Source organism: Mesocricetus auratus, unplaced genomic scaffold, assembly GCF_017639785.1.
Source record: "Mesocricetus auratus isolate SY011 unplaced genomic scaffold, BCM_Maur_2.0 Super-Scaffold_100028, whole genome shotgun sequence".
Lineage (NCBI taxonomy): Eukaryota > Metazoa > Chordata > Mammalia > Rodentia > Cricetidae > Mesocricetus > Mesocricetus auratus.
In genome coordinates, this window is record NW_024429209.1 from 7,381,610 (window position 1) to 7,401,297 (window position 19,688).

Genomic DNA, 19,688 nt, shown 5'->3' on the forward strand with positions numbered 1-19,688 from the left:
TGTAAATATGCTTTATATATATTTAGTTTTGTTTCAAGTCTAAATATTTTCTTTAGACTAGCAGGGGAATTGTAGGGAGAGATCTCACGCATTTGTAACACTGTGACCAAATGAGTGTGTTCACAGGTACGTGAAGGGAAGAAGGAAGGGGCTCTCTCTTTTGGGGCTGCGATCAAGGTCAGAGACCAACAGAGCACACAGCTCAGTTCTCAGCTTCTCATATAAGCGACTTATCTCTCTCTAATAAAGTATCATATGACCCCCCCCCTTCCCGGTATCCTTGGAGTGGTTTGTTTACCATTTTCACATCAATCATTTCCCAATAATTATCCAGTTCCTTGCCTTTGAAAGACCCTATATTTTTCTTCTTTTTTTTTCAGCTAGTTTGATGACACATTAAAAAGAGAAAAAAGTAATTCCCACCAAATTATGAAATCTTAATAATAACCAATAAAACAGAAATAGGTGAATCAGAAACAGAGAAGCGCCGGGTGTTGGTGGCCCATGCCTTTAATCCCAGCACTCAGGAGGCAGAGGCAGGTGGATCTCTGTGAGTTTGAGACCAGCCTGGTCTACAGAGCAAGTTCCAGAACAGCCTCCAAAACAATACAGAGAAAGCCTGTCTCAAAAAAACCAAAAACCAAAAACCAAAAAAAGAAAGAAAGAAAGAAGGAAAGAAAGAAGGAAAGAAAGAAAGAGACAGAGAAGCTAGTCTGGAAGACCAAGAGTAAAAATTAAAACCCTGACAATGACATAGACTGTCATTATTGCTGATTCCCTCATTCATTATGTTTTTGTGATGTTCTGACATGCAACCTTAGACCTTATGTAGTGTTTGTCTTCTTGGTGTCTTCATTTAGGTTGAGTGTTAGAGGAAGCTCAAAAACTTAAAGTACATTGAAAAACTTCAGTCTCTAGCTTCACTAATACTCATTACCTTTTTATAATTTCCCAAAAGTACACATCAAAAACAGTCATTCCAAAGTGTCATCTCTCTTCACATTTAATTCTGGGCAGCTCAACCCACTTCCTCTGGTTGCTACACATCTAAGTCAATTATCTTAGATGATTCCACATCTCCACTAAGTTTGGTATTCCCACTTTTTGCTTTTCTTGGTTTTTTACCTACTTAGTTGCCAATGATTATACTCCACTGGGAGAGCAAGGTGATTCCAAAATGTTTGCCTATGCCTTACGCTTCCAATTTCCCCTCTGGAAATTCCAAAAGGAATACCCAAACTGGCCACTCATTTTCAGTTTCTTCTATTATTGTTCTCCTTGACATTTTGTCCTACAATAACTTTAATATTGAGTAAGCATTGCAAAGGAGCCCAGAACTTCATGGCTGCCAAGGGCTCATGAAGTGATCTGTCTAGAGTTTATGAATATTGGCAAAGTGTCTGATTCTAAATATTGTGTGGCTTTGGGGGTTTCTGTTGCCAACTTATTTATAGTCACCATTGTAACATGAAGTTGACCAAAGATAATATACATGGGAATGAGCTGTATTCAAATAAAAGTATTAAAAAAATAGATGGTAGGGATAAAGGTAATACTTTCCTAATGTTTTTGCTTTAAATCTTTATTTTTAGTTTCAGGGAATTGAACCTAGGGCTTTACATATGCTGAGCAAGTGCTCTCACACTGACCCACATCCCTAACCCCAAATTTGGTTTTATAGATCAAATACTAGTTTCTGCCTTTTAACTTTAATGTTCAGTATATGTTATTTCTTCAAAAGCTATTTACCATATTTTACAACCCACCTTTGATTCTAACATCCCTTCACCAGGACAAAGAACTGACAACCAATTATTTATAATCACCAGTTTTCTTTGAAGTCAAATATTGCACATAGTGTCATACAATTTACTTTGTGATAACGGTACTTTGCCTACACTTTAGTCAACTTTATCAATTCAATATTTAAAGCATTGGCTTTCAACTGGTAGATTGTTTCTGTCACAAAAAATATTCCTTAGAGGCTCATTAAATGAAAAGGACAAAATAGAATGACTTTGTGGAAGTGAGAAGACAGAAAAGAAGCCAACCCCTCAGTTTAATACACTCTTCCCGGTGTCCCTTCCCTTGCAATATCATTTAGGGTCCCACTTAAGTTAAATGAAACAGTAGTCTCCAAACTTTCTTGATCAACAACCTATTAGATTTTGAGCCATTTATTCATCCTTCCCACCCTGCACACTAATAATCTTGGAATATTTGCTAATACTAAAATACATTAGGATGAGGTTAATCTTGAATAATAATGGATGTGAGTCTATCTTCTAATAGTTTTCCTGAGAAGTTAGAATATTTTTGTCTGACTCACACTACATAATCTGGTAGCTGTCACTGAGTTTATTTTGACAGAGCTGATGAACTCCAAATAGAGGCACTACTCTTTTCTTTCCGTTCATTATGCTTGGTTTTATAACATTTATTTTATTACATTATAGTGTATGTGTGAGCACGAATGCATGCATAAACACACATGTGGAGGTCAAAAGGACAAACTGAGGATGTTGGTTCTCCTCTTCAAATCATATGGGTCCCAGGGATGAAACTCAGGTTGTCAGGTGTGGTGGCAAGCACCTTTACCTGTTGAGCCATTCACTGTTTCCTACACTTAACATGTTTTGCAGTAATTTTTGTAAAGTCACATATGATTCAGTTTGGTTACAATAAGAAAATAGAATCTAGTAAGCCACTAAACCAGACATATATAACCTCCAACATACTACATCAATGGAGAAGCAAACAGCCTAGTATAGTGTCTGTCTGTCATACTATAGAGCCTTCCCACCTTTTTTCTTTTTAATTCATTTACTGCAGATGACATGTGACGTCAAACAAGCTGAAGGGAAAATGCCAGACACATGTTTGACAATAACAGTTCTATTCCGTGTTTGTGTATCACTGGGAAAAATCACTTGATTTCGACCAATGGGAGAGAACTACTCTCTCTCTGATTAGTGGGAAGGTTTGATACCTACTTTTCATTTAGTTTCTTCTCCTAGCCAAATCCCTAAAAGTTAATACCATAGCATGAAGCAGAGCAGACAATCTATAACTAAGCCAGACTTTGTTATGACATTCTGAGTGTCAAGGAAGGTAACATAAAGAGCAATCATCCTAATGGTCACCTGTAAGTCATTTTGTGGGTTCCAGTCAGAATCAAATATGATGCAGGTATCAGCAGCTGTGAGATTGATCCCCAGGCCTCCTGCTCTGGTGCACAGAAGAAAGACAAATCGGTCTGAGTCTGGCTTACAGAACCGGTCGATGGCTGCCTGGCGCAGGTTTCCTCGTACTCGTCCATCAATTCGCTCATATGTGTACCTGAGGGAACCCAAATGAATGAAAGCCCAGGTGTTAATCAAGGGTCAAAGAACAATCAGGAAGTTACTGCCCAATGGCCTTAAATCCCTCACTTCTTAATTTGGACCAAATGACAACAATCTCTAAGAAATCCCACCCACTACAGAAGAAGCAGAGCAGATTAAAACTGCATTGAAAAAGGTCTTCCTTGTAAAATAATTTTTTTAAAAAGTCAGTCATAAATTTAAGGATGACTACAAGACAAATTCACCAAGTATTAACCACCAAAAAGTTGTACAACTAACTCATTCTCATGAATTTCTCAGTTTATACTTGCAGAGAATCTCATCCTACAATTTCGCTGGCAGAAAAGCAGATGTAAGCCCCAACTATGGATGTCAGCAGTGCTCATAACTGGGGCTCACAGTTCACTTCAGTCTCCATTTGCTCAGGGTATAATAGGAAGTGGTAAAGAGTCTGCACTGTAAGACCTGGGCTATGAAATGGCCGTTTCCATCCTGTCAGATTTTCAAAATATTAGAGATGCAGAGCAAAACCTCCCTGTGTGCAGTCAAACAATAGAAAGGGTTTCTAAGATGTGTTAGGGACAGGAAGACTAAAGAAGAAAAAGACAATGGAGTGAGGTAGGAGGGCACCTGCTGACAGATAAGAAAGATTTGGATAGCATGATGGGGTAAAGATAAGAGGATAAAGAACAGGAAATAGAAATGTTCAAGGGACATGTTGCTACTGACAATTCAGAAAACAGAACAAAACACAGGTACATTTATATTGGATACCACAAAATAACAGCAGTAAGACTTAACAACAATCATCTTTTTCCTGTATCCTTCTATATCCTTTCTATTTACTCCATTGGCAAGCAGTAAATTTACAGGGACAGTTACTCTGGCACCAAAGCTGACAAAAAAATTGATAATCAAGTATAAGTACTAAGAACATTCTGAGAAAGAGACCGAGCCTGGGGGCTCAGTGGTTTGAGTACTGACTGCTCATGCAGAGGACCTGGGTTTGATTCCTAGCACCTACAAGATGATTCACAAACATCTGTAACTCTTGTTCCAGGGTATCTGACATTGTCTTCTGACCTCCCTGGGCACCAGGGATGCACACAGCACATAGACATGCTTGTAGGTAAAAGATCTGTATCCATAAAATAAAATAAAATAAAATAAGTAAGCCTGAAAATCTGTTTTTAAAGAAAAAGACCAGGTCAGGCAGTGGTGGTGTATGCCTTTAATTCCAGTACTCGGATACAGAGGCAGTCGGATCTCTGTGAGTTCAAGGCTAGCCTGGTCTACAGAGGTAAGTTCCAGGACAGGCTCCAAAGCTGCAGAGAAAGACTTTCTTAAAAAAAAAAAAAACAAAAAACAAAAAACAAGCCATCTGAAACCCACCAATGCCAAGACCATGAATTGATTCAGAATTTCTTGAACCCAGTGAAATACCTGGCAAAAGTAAAAAGACAGACAATGTGGGCTGATGATTCTGTATGGGGATGGCTCTGAAAACAAAATTCAGCAACATAGCTATAATTTTTATCTAACAAGAGCTATACAGACACTAGTCAAAGAAATGCACAGGAAGAAACCTAACTGATAAAGACTTACACAACAACAAAGCAAAAAGCAACACTATCTTTCTCTCATACACTCACAAGGTAACCATTCCAACAAGTGTGTGCATGGTTTCTGTTGTTTTCTTTTCTTTTAAAATTAGAATGTATGCAAGAAAAACACTTTATGGGAGCCACAGTAACAAATGACAAGAGAGACTGAGACTGGGTTGTTAGAAAGGCTGACCAAAGAGATTTTTGTGACATAAAATGAAAAAGACTAAGGACTAGATGTATGTATTTTAATCTAACATTTGTAACCACCGCAATACTGATAGAGGTAAGTTCTTAGATGTCTGTTGTGTACCAGACACTGCAGTATATACTTGATTATGCATCCCTACATTTAATTCTTACTACAATCCTATGAGGCATTTCTATCATCACCCTTACTTCCCATCTATGGAAACTTAACAGCAAGGCAACCACACAAACAAATCAGCACGCTGAGTCTAAGTTGGTAACCAAGTTGAAGTCATGTTGGTTCTTAGAGTAACTAACCCACATTTCAATGCTGGACAGAGAAGTTTGCTTAAGAACTAAGAAGAACAATCAGAGACAAGTTAGGGACACTAGTAAAGTTTGGGAACTTGTAACTTCACAAAACATACCTAAGTATCAAAAATGGTGTGATAAAGCAATGCTACAATCTTTACTGGGCTATGTGTGATGGGGACAGAAGCAACACAGAACTTAGGGAAGACAAGGCTGGGATTCTATTAAATGACAGCCTACTTCCCTTCTATGTCAACATGCAATGCTACAGGGCCTTCTGAAAAGACACCCCTGAGCATCAAAGAGCCAGAGGCCTACAGATCCTGGTGAGGATGGAAATGGCATAGCATTCAGAAAGGAAGAAATGAAAAATTAGGGGTGACAAAGCTTGGACATCACCTGGGAAGGCACAGCAAGGGTGGGTTGTCTCCATAAAGTAGAACGTGTTTGGTAGCTATAATGTAGTAACAGTTTTAAGAAATGTGTGCAGAATGGCAAGGACAATGATTCTCATTCTGTCACTAGTTTGGAGGGAGTGCTCTCAAAAAACAAATAGCTAAAAATGGATAATCTGAACTCTTAAATCACTCCCTTTATTTCTGGGCCAGATCTTCTGGCTATGACCCCACTTCTGTATCATGGCTGTCTGGCATGAAATTAAATGAGGACAAAACCAAACTGACAGATGGAGCAGTAAAGACATTCAAGAACAAAGAAAACCTTGAAGGATAGTAAGTTCGAATGACGAAAGTAGATACAATAAAATTCTCCATATTAACAGCAATAAACCCTCAGTGACAACTATATTTTGAATTAAATCCATATGAGTTTATGTCAACAAGAAGCAGGTGGCACTCTGGAAAAACCTCTAAGGGTCTGGCTAGGGGTGGGGATGACATGTTTTTGGCACAAGAGCTGTTGACCTCAGAAAGCCTGAAGGGAGTACTCACATTTATAACCTCCATATGCATTTAACATTTTTAGTATAAAATGCAGTGCAGTAACATATAATCAAAATTGGTCATGGGACACTAGAAGCTGTGCTGTTCTGTTCACTGTATCTATAACCAGGTTTCAACAGGAAGTTTAGATCCATTGGCTTCCTCCAAGAGAGAACAGCATGTCTCAATAGTACTTTCCAATAGATTTCGATCATGGGAGTTCAGAGGACATTCTTAACTTCCTAATCTAACTCTGAAGAATTATCTATGCAATGTTAAAAGTTAGCATATCCACAGCTAAGTCTGTCCTTTCTTTCAGTATTCTTTCTGTGAAGTAATTTATAAGGACAAACACAGTCTTCCAAAATGGGACCATTTGCTAAGACCTACTCTGATTTAATTGGTTGCAAAGATATGTAGTGGTAACTATACTAATACCTATGATTTGGCAAAGTTTTATCCTTACAAGTGCATTCTTAAAACTCTATCATCATCTTCAGATCACTGATGTATTACAGTGACAGAGAATCTAAGACACTGTGAGGAGAGCAGGGAAGTTCCTGCACAGAATCTAAATAATCCCAACAACACCAGACTTCTCCCTTTCACAAGCATGGAAGTTAGGTGAAGCAATTACGGGGCTAGGAGTAAAGAGCTGGCTGCCAGTTAGTGTCATAAAACCTTAGCGTGCCATTGAGGAGACAAACAATTCTTTCTAAGCTGTTGCCTTAAGTCTTTCAGAAACTTAAGGATGTGACACCTTCAAGCATGCCCGTCTCCTATATTAGACAATGAGAATGTTACATTAATTTCTTAGCCTTTCCTAGTACTACTGTAATTCTATTTCTTTCAACTGAAGTAAATATAAACAAGCATGGGATTTTTCTTAAGTAAAACAGTAACTCCACATTATAAAAGTCATGAATCTATTCCAGACAGCTAAACTTGATACTACCTGATACTAAGATAAACAATGGACTTTAGTTAATATTTAAAAAGACATTCCTTTTCTCTAATGGTGAATGTTCTGTTGTTGCCGGTGTTAAAGAAATGCACCACCTGCCTATAGTGCTGACAGAGGATGGCTCACCTCCTCTGGATCAGATAATCTTCCAGGATGTCAAGACAGCGCACCATCTGAGAGAAGATGAGCACTTTGTGGCCGCCTGCGATCAGCTTGGGGAGCAGTTTATCAATTAGCACCAGCTTCCCAGCTGCCTGGATCATGGCCTGCAGCTGGAAGTCAGAGGCCTCAGAGCTGTGGGCTTTCCGGAAATCTTCCAGAATCTTTTCCTCTGCCCCTGAAAAATAATGAGCAAAACTATTGTTGAATAAGATGTGATTAAAGATGTTCTTTTGGAGAAATAAAGGAAATCATAACTCCTGGACCACTAGTCAGATCCTGGGTCTGTACCCTTAGCAGTTACTTTGCTGGAGCAGGAAGGCCTTGCTTTCCTGAGAACTCTCTCTAGGAAACTCAAAGTCCGAGATGACAAGTTCTAACCCAACTTACTCAGGTAAAGAAAATTATCCATAGTTAGCAAAAGACTTTCATAATTCTTGTTACTGCAAGGTTAGCTAGAAAAGAATCCAACTCATATCACTACCAGAATTCCTCAAAAGTTTCACTATCTTTTCAACAAACTCCAAAACCAAAGCAAATACCCAAATCCTGGGCTACAGAGATGGTTCAGTTGGCAAGACATGAATTCAATCCTCAGTACCACATAAAAAGAGGGGTTAGGTAGCAGATGCCTGTGATCTCATCATAGGGGAGGAGGTAGAGAAAGGAGGATACCTGGGGCTTCCTAGACAGCCAGTCTAGCTGGATTGGTGAGTTCTTGATTCAGTAAAAGACTCTGTCTCAGAAATAAGGTGTGGAGTGATTGGGGAGGACACTTGATATTGACCTCTGGCCTACACCTACACACACACACACACACACACACACACACACACACACACACACACCACATATACACATACCCCACCTCCACACTTCCAACTAGTCAGAGTGACTAATACGACTGAATATATATGCACACTTTTAACTCATTTTTGCATCATCATTCATTCAAGTAGGTAACACATTTCTCTACTCTTAAATTTAAAGTTTGGGTTATATTATGGGTCATAAGGACAGCAAACTGATGGCTAATGACCACTCTCTGTCAGGCAGGTCTACAGAAGCCCTACAGAAGCAGAGTTTGTACAATTTAGATCTCTCATCCCTCCCTGATCCTGTTACATATTGTGCAAAAAGACAAAAATAAGTTCTAGTACAGTGGTTCTCAACCAGTGGGTCACAACCCCCTTGGCGTCGCATATCAGATATTCTGCATATTAGATATTTACATTACAATTCACAATAGCAAAATTAGTTATGAAGTAACAACAAAATAATTTTATGGTTGCAAGTCACCACGACATGAGGAATTGTATAAAAGGGTTGCAGCATTAGAAAGGTTGATAACCACTGGGTCAGTGTATAGGCCTTTGCTCATCACTGGCTTTCAGCAGAGGCCCATGCCTGTCCTGAGTTACTGCTCTCTACTGCCCTGACTCACCATTGATCAGGTAGGGGTGGTTGCAGCATTTTCTCAGCTCCATCATAGTATTGATAAGATTGGGCATGTTGTGTTGATTTGCGCCTTTGGTTAGGAAGGAAAAGTTTTTCTCCAGGATGGCACGGTAGTACTTTTTCTGGATATTGGTCAGTTCTACTTCGATGATGGTCTCTTGCTTGGGAGCAAGGTTCTTTTCCACATCATCTTTCAAGCGCCGAAGCATCATTGGTTTTAGGATAGACTGCAATTTCTTTACCTGTTTAGGAAAAGGACAGCCATTTATTTGCCCCAGTCTGGACTAAATTATCACTATGGTATCTCAATATTCACTAAAATCTCCTCAATGTCATCACTGTATTGAGGTCATAAAAATGACATCAAGTGGGAAGCTTACAATAATATCTGGAGGAAAAAGGGATCTGGTTTCAATCCACAAATTATCAAGAACCTTTGTGGCAACCTCTCAACAAGATTAAAAGGGAGAAGATAGGACCTGGTCTCTAGATGGAGGAAACAAAACTTCCTTGCTTTTCCTAACACACACACACACACACACACACACACACATGCACAGAAGTTATATGAAGAATATTTTGTCTCGTTAGATGGTACAAGTGATACATTAAGATGAAAGATTGAGATCCTGAAAAGGACAGAGTTAAGAACCAGAGGCTGTTTGAAAATGGAGTTATCCTATGCCTTTTAAGTAACAGCAGCAGTATTTGTGTTTAGAAGTAGGAGTGTGTGTTAGTGCTGTATAGTAACATCATCGGAGCTATCATATTTGGTTCACTTCAAGCCTGACAGTGTTCTTTGCTATAATCTATAATATATGTGTCTAAGAGACCACACCTATACAAAGATCCCATTCACTAGACTCTTCCAGGAAGACAATGACAGTGTAGGTAATTCAAAGGCAAAGCATTTGAGTTAACCTACATAAAGCTCAAGTGTGATACCAGTAAGATCAACCCTGATGATAGTAAAATAAAGACATGAGAGCATAAAAGAAATTAAGTTCTAAAGTCAGGAAGCGCTGGCTGTTCAGTGTTTCTAAAAGGGTCAGGATTTGCTGCAGCACTGCTTCCTAAAGAAACACAACATCACTTGTGGGATAGATAAGAACAGATACTTACTGAAACAGGAGTTAGATGATGATGCATATGTTTTTGTTGGAAATACACACTTTTGAGAACTTACATGAATTGTGTTTCAAAATAAAACATTTCTTTATAAAATAAGTAGAATGATGATTACCAGAGAGTGGGTTTGGGGGATGTTGGTCAAAGGTCACATAATTTTAGATAGAACAAAGTCAAGAGAGCTACTGTACAACATGGCAACTACAATTAATAACAATGTATTCTTGAGGACTGCTGTGAGAGTGGATTTTGAGTATTCTCACCACAAAAAGATGATAATGTAATGCATAGATTAAAAAGCTTGATTCAGCTATTCTACTATGTATACATATTTCAAAATGCATATATAATTTCTGTCAATTAAAAAGATATAATTAAAAAATACAAAATAAATTAGCTAATGTATTTTTTTTTCTAATACCAGTTTTAAGCCTAACTTTTTTTAGACCTTAATTTTACTATCCAAAGGCATTTAGGAATCTTGTTCCCCCAATGGGTAAAGAATTACTATGTAAGAGCCTAAAGAGAAAAACAGTGCTAGCTAATTGTTAAAGGTTGGGACAAATTTCAATCTGCCACATGCTGGGGTCAGCTTTTGCCCTTCGCTTTGTTCATACCTGAATCATTTAGAGTATACTATATGCCAGACACTTTGCTGGTCAATACAACAAACAACTTTGGAGAAGATGTGGGCCTTGTCCTCAAGGAGATCATTGTCTAGGAAGAAGAAAAAATGCATACCACAAATTAAGTGCAATGGGAGAAGAGGATGCATTTCCAATGGTCCAAAAATGGAGAGTGGGTTGGAATTGGCTTTTGAAGGATCAACAGATATTGAGATGCAGAGGAGGAGAATTACATGTGATTTTTTTTCAGTGTTTTCAATGAATTGCATGACAAGTAAAAGCAACAGATTGGAACCAGAGTATATTTACATCAGTTAGTGGTAGTCTTAAATCTTTTTGGTCCCCAAATTTTTGCAACAACACACATTTGCACAGTTACTAGATCAATTAGCAAAGCTATGTTTTTATTAAAATAAAAGCCTTGTCAGACGTCTCTGTTACCTTCTTGCTCTTCAACCTCCATTTCAAAATCATTGCTGATTTTACTTTGTATTTAAAACTGTTTCAGTCCAATCAGATCATCTGTTACTACTGTGTGAATTTCATGGCTCTGAATATTGAGCTCCCCCTCCCATGTAAAGTAGCCACTTTTCTTTCTTCACCGTTGGAAATTTACCCTTAAAAGATTCTTAAATTGTACCCTCTCCCTTGTCATTCCAGATTCTTAATGGGTATGACCTTTCCTTTTATATTCCCAACTCTTATTTGTTCCTCTTACAGCATTTTAACTTGTCTGACATGTTCTTTTAATTCTTAGTAGAGATTTCTATCAACAATAGATGACTATTAATATTGCTTTAAATTGGGTCCAATAAACTAGACAGTACTAGATTATCAAATTACAGGTAATCAGGACAAAATTAGAAATATTAGTTACTTCACATATGTGACTGCCTTTTTTTCTCACACTGTGTAATGTATAACCAAGAAGAGCGGCCCTGGAAACATGCTGCAGCTATGGAGCAGGAAAGATGAAGGAATGGGGGAAGAAGACAACAGCATGCTCCTGAGGCCAGAGCTACAGACATCACTGAATGCATTCAGTGATGCAGGAGGCCAAATAGTTCTTATTAGCAATAAGAACTGCTAATAATTAGGTGTCTTCCTCAACATAAACAAACAAATATACAAAACAAAGGAGGCAATGCTCATTTTACAAGAAAGTAGGAACTTTAAAAAAAAATCCTGTCCCCGTAATGACTTGTGTTTTCCTTAATTTGAAGGGAACCACCATACTGTCTCAATCCTTTAGGCCCCCAATTACCTGTTCTTCTGTTTTGAGATCACCAAACTCCTCTAAGAAAGCAGTCTCTGAAGGAAACTGCGAGGGTTCCAGAAAGTTAAGCAAACTGAAGAGCTCTTCCACAGAGTTTTGCAAGGGCGTTCCTGTGAGCAGCACTTTGTGTTCCTGTAAAAGTAAAAAACAGATTGTGAACCACGTTGAAGCCACAAAAACAGTGCATGCTTGTGGTGAAAAATTAGACAGGGCATTTGTGCTAAATTTGGGGGCAAATCTTTAATGAAAAGGTAGGGTGCCAATGCTGTAAAAGAGTAGTCATTAACAGATCAAATCCCCTCTCACATCAGTAACTGCAGCAGCAGTTTCATGGTAACCAGAACAGCCATGCTTTCACTCAGAATCATTAGGTGCCTGCCTACCCCTGTCTCGAGGCAGTTGTGTTAAGACTATCATCTCTAGTACCAGTTCATTCAGGGATCCAGAAACAACTGCAAACATCTCATGTTTCCAGGTTACAAATTTCAAGGAATTTAGCACTTTCTAGGTCCCTCTGGGAATCAATTGTGGCAAAAAGGATATGCAGAAGGTCATGGGATGCTCCCTCCACTTGGGATAGACGGAATTCATGTTTATTAGGTAAAACACTAGCTAGTTCTCACCAGGGCCATGAGCTTTAGCCCCTCCAGAAGTTTGCAGTTCCTGTTCTTCAATCTGTGGGCTTCATCGATTATCACACAGCTCCAGTGAATCTTCTTTAGCTCTGGGCAATCTGCCAGAATCATCTCAAATGTTGTGATGACGACATGGAACTTGAAGACTCCTGATAGGGGGTTTCCCTGAGGGTAACACAAACCAAAGCAGAGCCTTACACCATGGCACTGAATTCTACTAGGAAACTTGAGAGAGAACAGCACAGTTCAATGACAGATGAGAAGCCAATGTGCCCTGTTTTCCCTTACATGAGAAAGGAGAAAATATAAGAAGGAATCAACCATTTAGACAAGAGAAGACCTCAGAACAACAAGAAAACAAATTTTGAGCCAGTGTCCTCATGAAGGTGACAAAGATGAAGGGCAACAAAGGAACTTTTAGTTTCTAAATCACGATGCTAAGGAAAGCAGCCAAGATGACTCATGCATTATTTCCAGCCCAGAGTCTACCTAAGCTATGCATACCTTGAACACTCCAGGAAATCCTCTGTTACTTTTCGGACTTATATAATTTTACCCTACACCTCAGGTTCTAGCACAGACTCTCTAACAGCACTGTGCACATACCTGGTGCAAGTGCTGTTAGACAGGGTACACATTCATGCTTGTCTAGATGCCACCATCACATCTCAAGATCAGAGCTGCCTAATGTTAAAGCAATATAAATTTTTGCCCAAAAATTCCTACATTATCTGAACCCCCTGGTTTTCCTCTAACTGATCATTTGATTTTTTACTTTAATTATGAAAACTAGTGCCTGGTGAAAGTACAGAATCATACTTAGTAAATTGATTACATACAACAAAAATACAGAAAATAAACTTGTTGTGTTTTCAACACAAAACTCATTTTTATCATTCCCTATCTAATCTGTTCATTTCATCTACAAATTCCATGAGCTCAAATTCTAAACACCATATACTTTTTTTTTAATAAATAAATTTTTTGAGGCAGAGTCTTACTATGTAGTCTTGGCTGGCCTCAGTCAAGAGATGTGCTTGCCTCTACCTCCCAAATGATGGAACTAAAGGGGTGTTCCATCACGGCTGGCCCTTATACTTCTTATTCTCTTTACTGACTACATTGTAGCTAAGACAAAACCTTCTGCACACATAGCAACTTCAAAGGCTAATCAATAAAGCTTTCAGTGTCCTAAAACAGATCTCACATGTATATACCTCATAGGGACAAGAAAGCATCTCTTCAACCTGTGTTTATCATAGTCTTACACAAAATACCAGAGTAAACAAGAAGACAGTCTCAGCAACACAAAACTCCACAAACAAGCCAACAGCAGCTTGAGATGCAAGACTGAAACTCCTGAGGACAAGAGGCAGAAAGGCTGTTGTGAAGTCAGGAGTCTCTGGGTCTTCTGGGTCAAATGAGGCTCACCTGTGCATCTCTGTACACCATTTCATACTGCTGAATCATCTGCCTGCTGATCTGGCTGCCATGGTATACAATAGCGTTCATCTCCGTCCATGTCCGGAATTCTCGCTCCCAGTTAGTGATGGTGGAAAGAGGGGCAATGATGAGAAAAGGGCCATGGATTCCCCTGACGAATATTTCTGAAAGGAATGTGATGGACTGGATGGTTTTCCCTAGGCCCATTTCATCTGCCAAAATACAGTTTTTTCTGCAGAGAGTAAGAAGTATGAGTAACTCATTACCAATATAGGAAATTAAAGAGGTTAGTAGTAACTAAAACTCTGACCTTTGAGATTAGTGAAGGCTTTACAATTTTGCAGTGATGAAACTAAGGCTAGTTTTGTAATTATTCATACTTTGCCTATGTGCCAACTTATGAGAAAATTTAAGACAAAGTTATTAGAATAGAAAATAAAGAGTATAAAACAATATTAGCACAAAAGGAAAATATCTGTAAGGTGGACTTTTAAAATTTTTAACTTTTAAATTATTTTTAGGTTAGCATCACACCACTGCATTTTCTCTTATCATTACACTTGGATCCTTCTTGCACCCAGCCCCATGCTATTCTCCATTCTCCCTACAGAGTCCTTCTTTTCTGCTTCTATGTCATACACATTCTTATTCCTTCCTCCTTTGTCTCCTAAGACCTCATTCTGCCTCCTCATAGTTCCTTTTCTATAGTCAGGTTACACACACACACACACACACACACACACACACACACACACACACACACACACACACACACACACACACTCGAGCCTGATCTTGAATTTACAAGAGGGACCACCTATGTTTGTTTGTCTAAGACAGTTTTTAAAGCTTCGAAGTTCCTAGAAACCCAGGTAAAGATGGGAGTCCCACTGTGTAGTCTTCGCATGTTATCAAAGGGGAAAAGTTTAGCCTATATGGCCTTGTCATGAAAGAGTAAAGAAATTGCTATCTGGTGATCGGAAGCAAAAGTGGTGGTACTGGAAGAGGTGTGACCACAACTGGTCTCACTGGCTCACTGTTCAGATGTGTGACCCAACTCCCTGTTCATTTAGTTGGGTAAGTTATGCTCTGGGTCACAGAGTAAGGAGCAGAGGCTATTCTAGAATACCAGGACACCAGAGAACCTTCTAAGTGTGCCTTGCATTACAATGCATTAACTTAAAAATATTGATTGTGATATAATGTCCAGTCTTATGAAAACCTCAATTTATCTTTCTCAAATATCATCTGGTTCCTCTAGATTCTACCACAAACTAGAATACAATAACTCATAGCTGAGTGACACTGCACAAATCCAGCACATCTGTGGCACCAAACAATTAGCAAAGTGAGCCGAGAATCGATACCTGTTCCCTTTCATGGACTTTAAATTGAGGAATATCAGGTATAAAGACTTACGAGGTGTGGTGGCACATAACTATCATTCTAGTACTTGGGAGAAAGAAGCAGGAGTCAGGAGTTCAGGTTTTCTTAGGCTGCAAACTAAATCTGAGGCCACCTGGGTCACACAAGGCCCTATATCAAAACACTAAAACCCAGTCAGACAGATAATGCCCACCCTCATAGGATCTTAGTTTTATTCTTCCTATCCTTTTGATCAGACTATGCCTCTCTATCAACACACATTCAATGATATTGACTTATTTCTCATTGTGTTGAGGAAACAACTGACATAAAAATAAGTTTTGGAATGATTCCAAACTGGGAGCAGTGCTGCTCTTGCCATTCCTCTAAGTCTAACTCAACAAACCTCAGGCTAAAGCAACAAAACATCTGCAGTGTGTGAACACAGGCTGGTTCAAGGTCCCTCACCTGTTGTACCAATTGAAAAGAAGCCAGTTCATCCCCTCCAGCTGGTACTCCCGCAGTCGGTTACTGTTCTTATACTCACGAGACGTCTCCAGCTTCTGCCAAGCATCAGAAGCAGGTCGCTCCTAGAGAGGAAGCAGAGAGCACAATGTACAGAAAGAAACCTAACATGGAAAAGCATGGGCAAGTTAGCAAATCCCAATGATGCTCGGGGGGGGGGGGGGAGAATGATGGGATTCAAACTGCCAAATTTTCCAAATTTTGCCAGATTATGAATACTTTTATAAAGTTTACAAACAGTAACAGATCAACATAATATCTAGTGTCAAACATTGTTGCTAGGCTCTTAGATGCCATTCTCATCTACACCTTAATTTTCTGGCAAGCTAGGATTTGTTGGGTTTCATGGTTTCGCTAACAGAATTTAGAATTTCATTTTTACTTGTTTGTGTTTCCTGTGTGAGCTCAGGAAAGGACAATGGGTAAAACACTGTGTCAATTAGTTTCTAAAGTTAGCACAATAAGAAAAATCTCTTTATAATCAAATTACAAATTCTTTAATTCCCCTTAAACAAAATACAGGCTTTTTGTTGTTTTGTTTTTGTTTTTCAAGAGAAGGTTGCTTTGTATAGCTCTGGCTGTCCTGGAACTCACTCTGTAGACCAGGCTGGCCTTGAATTTAAAGAGACCTACCTGCCTCTGCCTCCTGAGGGCTGGGATAAAAGGCAAGCGCCACTACTGCCTGGCCAAGTGTTCTCACTCTTTTATTTCTCCACATGAAATACTCGTTTCTAAAACTCAGTCATCTTGTGAATACCAATGAGATGCCACATTATTGTATATGAAGTTTAAAAAAGTTATTTGTAAAAATAGATGTGTGTATCTATCTGTGTGTGCTTACATGCCCATGGGTGTCCAGAAGGCGGTGTCAGATCTCCTGGAGCTGGAGTTACAGGTGGTTGTGAGTTGCTGGACAAATGAACTCATGTTCTCTACAAAAGTAGCACATACTCTTAACCCTTCTTCCAGCCCCTTATACATTGTTTCAAAATAACCATGCAGCTTTATCTAGATTGTTCATTCTTTTTCCATATACTGTTTGTCTAGAACTGCAATAAAACCACATTTTTAATCACTAAAGGTATGTATCTGACAGGGAATTATTTTTCAAAATGGCCTTTGCCAAGGTTTTAGAAATGTCCTAATGGGTGAAGTGCTTGTCATGTAAGCATGAACACCTGGATTTGAATCATTAGTACACTCACAAAAAGCCAGGCATGGCCATGTACAACGTATATGCCAGTGCCTGGTAAGGAGGGGTGGAACAGAGATGGGTGGATCTTTGGAGATCGTTGGTCAGCCAGTTTAGCTAAGTGGTAAGCCCCACTCCCATTAAATGATAAGTATTGAAAAGCAATAGAGGAAGATATTATATGTGCACATATACACATAAAATGCTTTTGGGACTGTATCTTACTATTCTGTATAATTTTAAAATCAAATTCTTTTAAATTACTATTAGAATTTCAATTAAAATGACAGTGAGTACTTATTTGGGAAACTATTTAAATCTTTATTGGGCTTTTATATCCACAAATTTTATTTATGCTTCATTTTTCGTATTTACACAAAGTCACAACTTTTTAGCTTACAGAAAATTGAGTCTCTAAAGTGAAATTTAAGATCTTAAAAAATAAACCTTAGCTATCAGAAATGAAGATACTAGATTTTTTTCATACATTTTAGTCTTTTGTAATTTTACTTTGAATTACTACAATAAAGTTTACACCTAAAGTATGATGTTAACTAAAGATAAGCCATGTCATGTGATATTTGAAAAATAACTTCCATTATGTCACTTATACTTGGAGGTAAGTATAAGATTTCCATGACCTTCCAGAAAAACAGATTTGACAGCTCACTTAGAGATTAGTTCAGCTATGTTAGACTAAGCACTTTGAACTGGGACTATTGAATGCTAGCAATAGCACATAGTTATAGGTGTTTTTAGAAATAAAGGAGGAAAACTTATTATGCCAATATATTTTCTTTCTATAGAAAAGGGACTGAACAAAGACATCCCTGTACTAAGCAGCTACTCTGTTTCTTTTACAGAAATCATTGTCCTAGTCACCAAGACAGGTAAGGTTTAAATTTCACCACCCATAGTGAGAGCCCTTTAGCAAAACGTACTATATTTTAATGTAATTTACCTTTATGTATAAAAAGACAGATTTGATTATATTTTTAGCATCTATTTCAATTTAGAATTTTTGAGATAAAATTTCAAAATGCACATTTCCAGTGTGAACAGATAAATCAGGAAAAAGAGACATGTATAAAAGGATACTGTAGTTCACTGAGAAAACTGTAGCCTCACACAAGCATAGTAGTGAAGGATGATGAAATCACCTGACAACACCTGAGAATTCCTAGCTTCTGCCAAAGACATAGTCACTGTGGGCTATGTTGAGAACACAGATTGGGATTCTGATACTTGTAGGTGGAAAATTAGCCTCAGAATGGACCTCTGCTCCCATAATGCTTTCTTTTTGTATCATGCTTCTCACCACAATTAGTGGGTGCTGTATTTCTCCACGTACATGTACTCTCTTCATTAGATTAGGCTCCTGGTCAGGGCCTGTATATTGTTTTATGGTACCACACACACGTCAACCTTTAACATGCTTAGCATATAACTGGCAAATTAAAAACAGACACGAGTATACATGAGAAGACTGAAAGGGAGCTAATCAACCATTTAGACAACACACTATGTGCTGTGTGAGTTTCTAATCACAAGTGTGCATCTTCAGATGTTTCTACTATTTCCAGTGCCATAACACCAAAAACAAACACTACTCTTAAAAGGACTCTGATAGGGAACTACACTTAATCTAGTCTTCCTAGTCCCACTAGCAATGCAAAAACTTAGATGTAAAATTAAGTAACTGGATATTTTTATATAAAAATGGCAATGTTTTTTAAAATCAGAAACAGATTACAAAAACCTACAGTTACCTTCTTTAACAATCGATCCTCCCAAATTAGTTCTACCCTAATAAGACTCTGACTCCAATTCTGCTTCCTTTTAATTACTGGTATTCCATGTACAAATGACCCAGAATCAGAAAAGCAAACAATAAACCTATTTCAAAATTCTGTACCTTCTCTTTGAGGTTCCAGGGATCTATTAAGGCCCATTAAGAACTACTCATCTTAATATTCTAGTAGAGCAGGGGTAGGGGGCTACAAACAAACAAACAAAAACAAGGGAGCAAGAGATTCAAAATAGGGAATAAGAAAAACACTGTGCGGAGACTTGACTCCCATCTCTCTTCCCCATTCCATGTTACTGGTGCCAAAGGACAGGTGCACACCAAGAATTCTGAGCCTTCACCCACGCTTCTTACATGTTACACACACTCAAACAGTTCAGAGCTAAATATAGGTCAGGATGCAGATGAAGTTTGTCAAGGAGAGGGAGCATCAAAGGTAAGATGCCATTTGGGAACTCAGTCAAATATGCATCATAATTTTTAAGTTCAAAAATGTATACACTGCAAGAGGTGTCAGACAGATACACAGATATATTACCACGTGCTTAACTTCAGGGAGAATTTGTAGAGATTCAAATTCTTTAACTTTTGCAGGATCCACATCTTCTTCTAATTCCCATGTGCTTTCTTCATATGGCAGGGAGCACCACTTCACCAGGTAATGTGTTACTTCCTGGTGGGAAAATAACAAGAAACTTGGTAGTCAACCATTCTTTGCCA

The 19,688-nt window shown here is 38.5% G+C and overlaps 1 protein-coding gene across 4 annotated transcripts in view; it reads right to left on the reverse strand.

The window, feature by feature from the left end:
- Chd6 (chromodomain helicase DNA binding protein 6) overlaps positions 1 to 19,688 on the reverse strand; it is a 177,951-nt gene that overhangs the window by 70,409 nt on the left and 87,854 nt on the right. For all 4 annotated transcript variants that reach the window (XM_040733013.1, XM_040733014.1, XM_040733015.1 and 1 more), the window contains 8 exons: positions 19,507 to 19,641; positions 15,913 to 16,034; positions 14,068 to 14,311; positions 12,625 to 12,801; positions 11,990 to 12,133; positions 8,958 to 9,213; positions 7,481 to 7,691; positions 3,144 to 3,339 (listed from right to left, as the gene is read on the reverse strand). In XM_040733013.1, the coding sequence (XP_040588947.1) occupies positions 3,144 to 3,339; positions 7,481 to 7,691; positions 8,958 to 9,213; positions 11,990 to 12,133; positions 12,625 to 12,801; positions 14,068 to 14,311; positions 15,913 to 16,034; positions 19,507 to 19,641 (1,485 nt within the window). The remainder of the gene's footprint in view (positions 1 to 3,143; positions 3,340 to 7,480; positions 7,692 to 8,957; positions 9,214 to 11,989; positions 12,134 to 12,624; positions 12,802 to 14,067; positions 14,312 to 15,912; positions 16,035 to 19,506; positions 19,642 to 19,688) is intronic.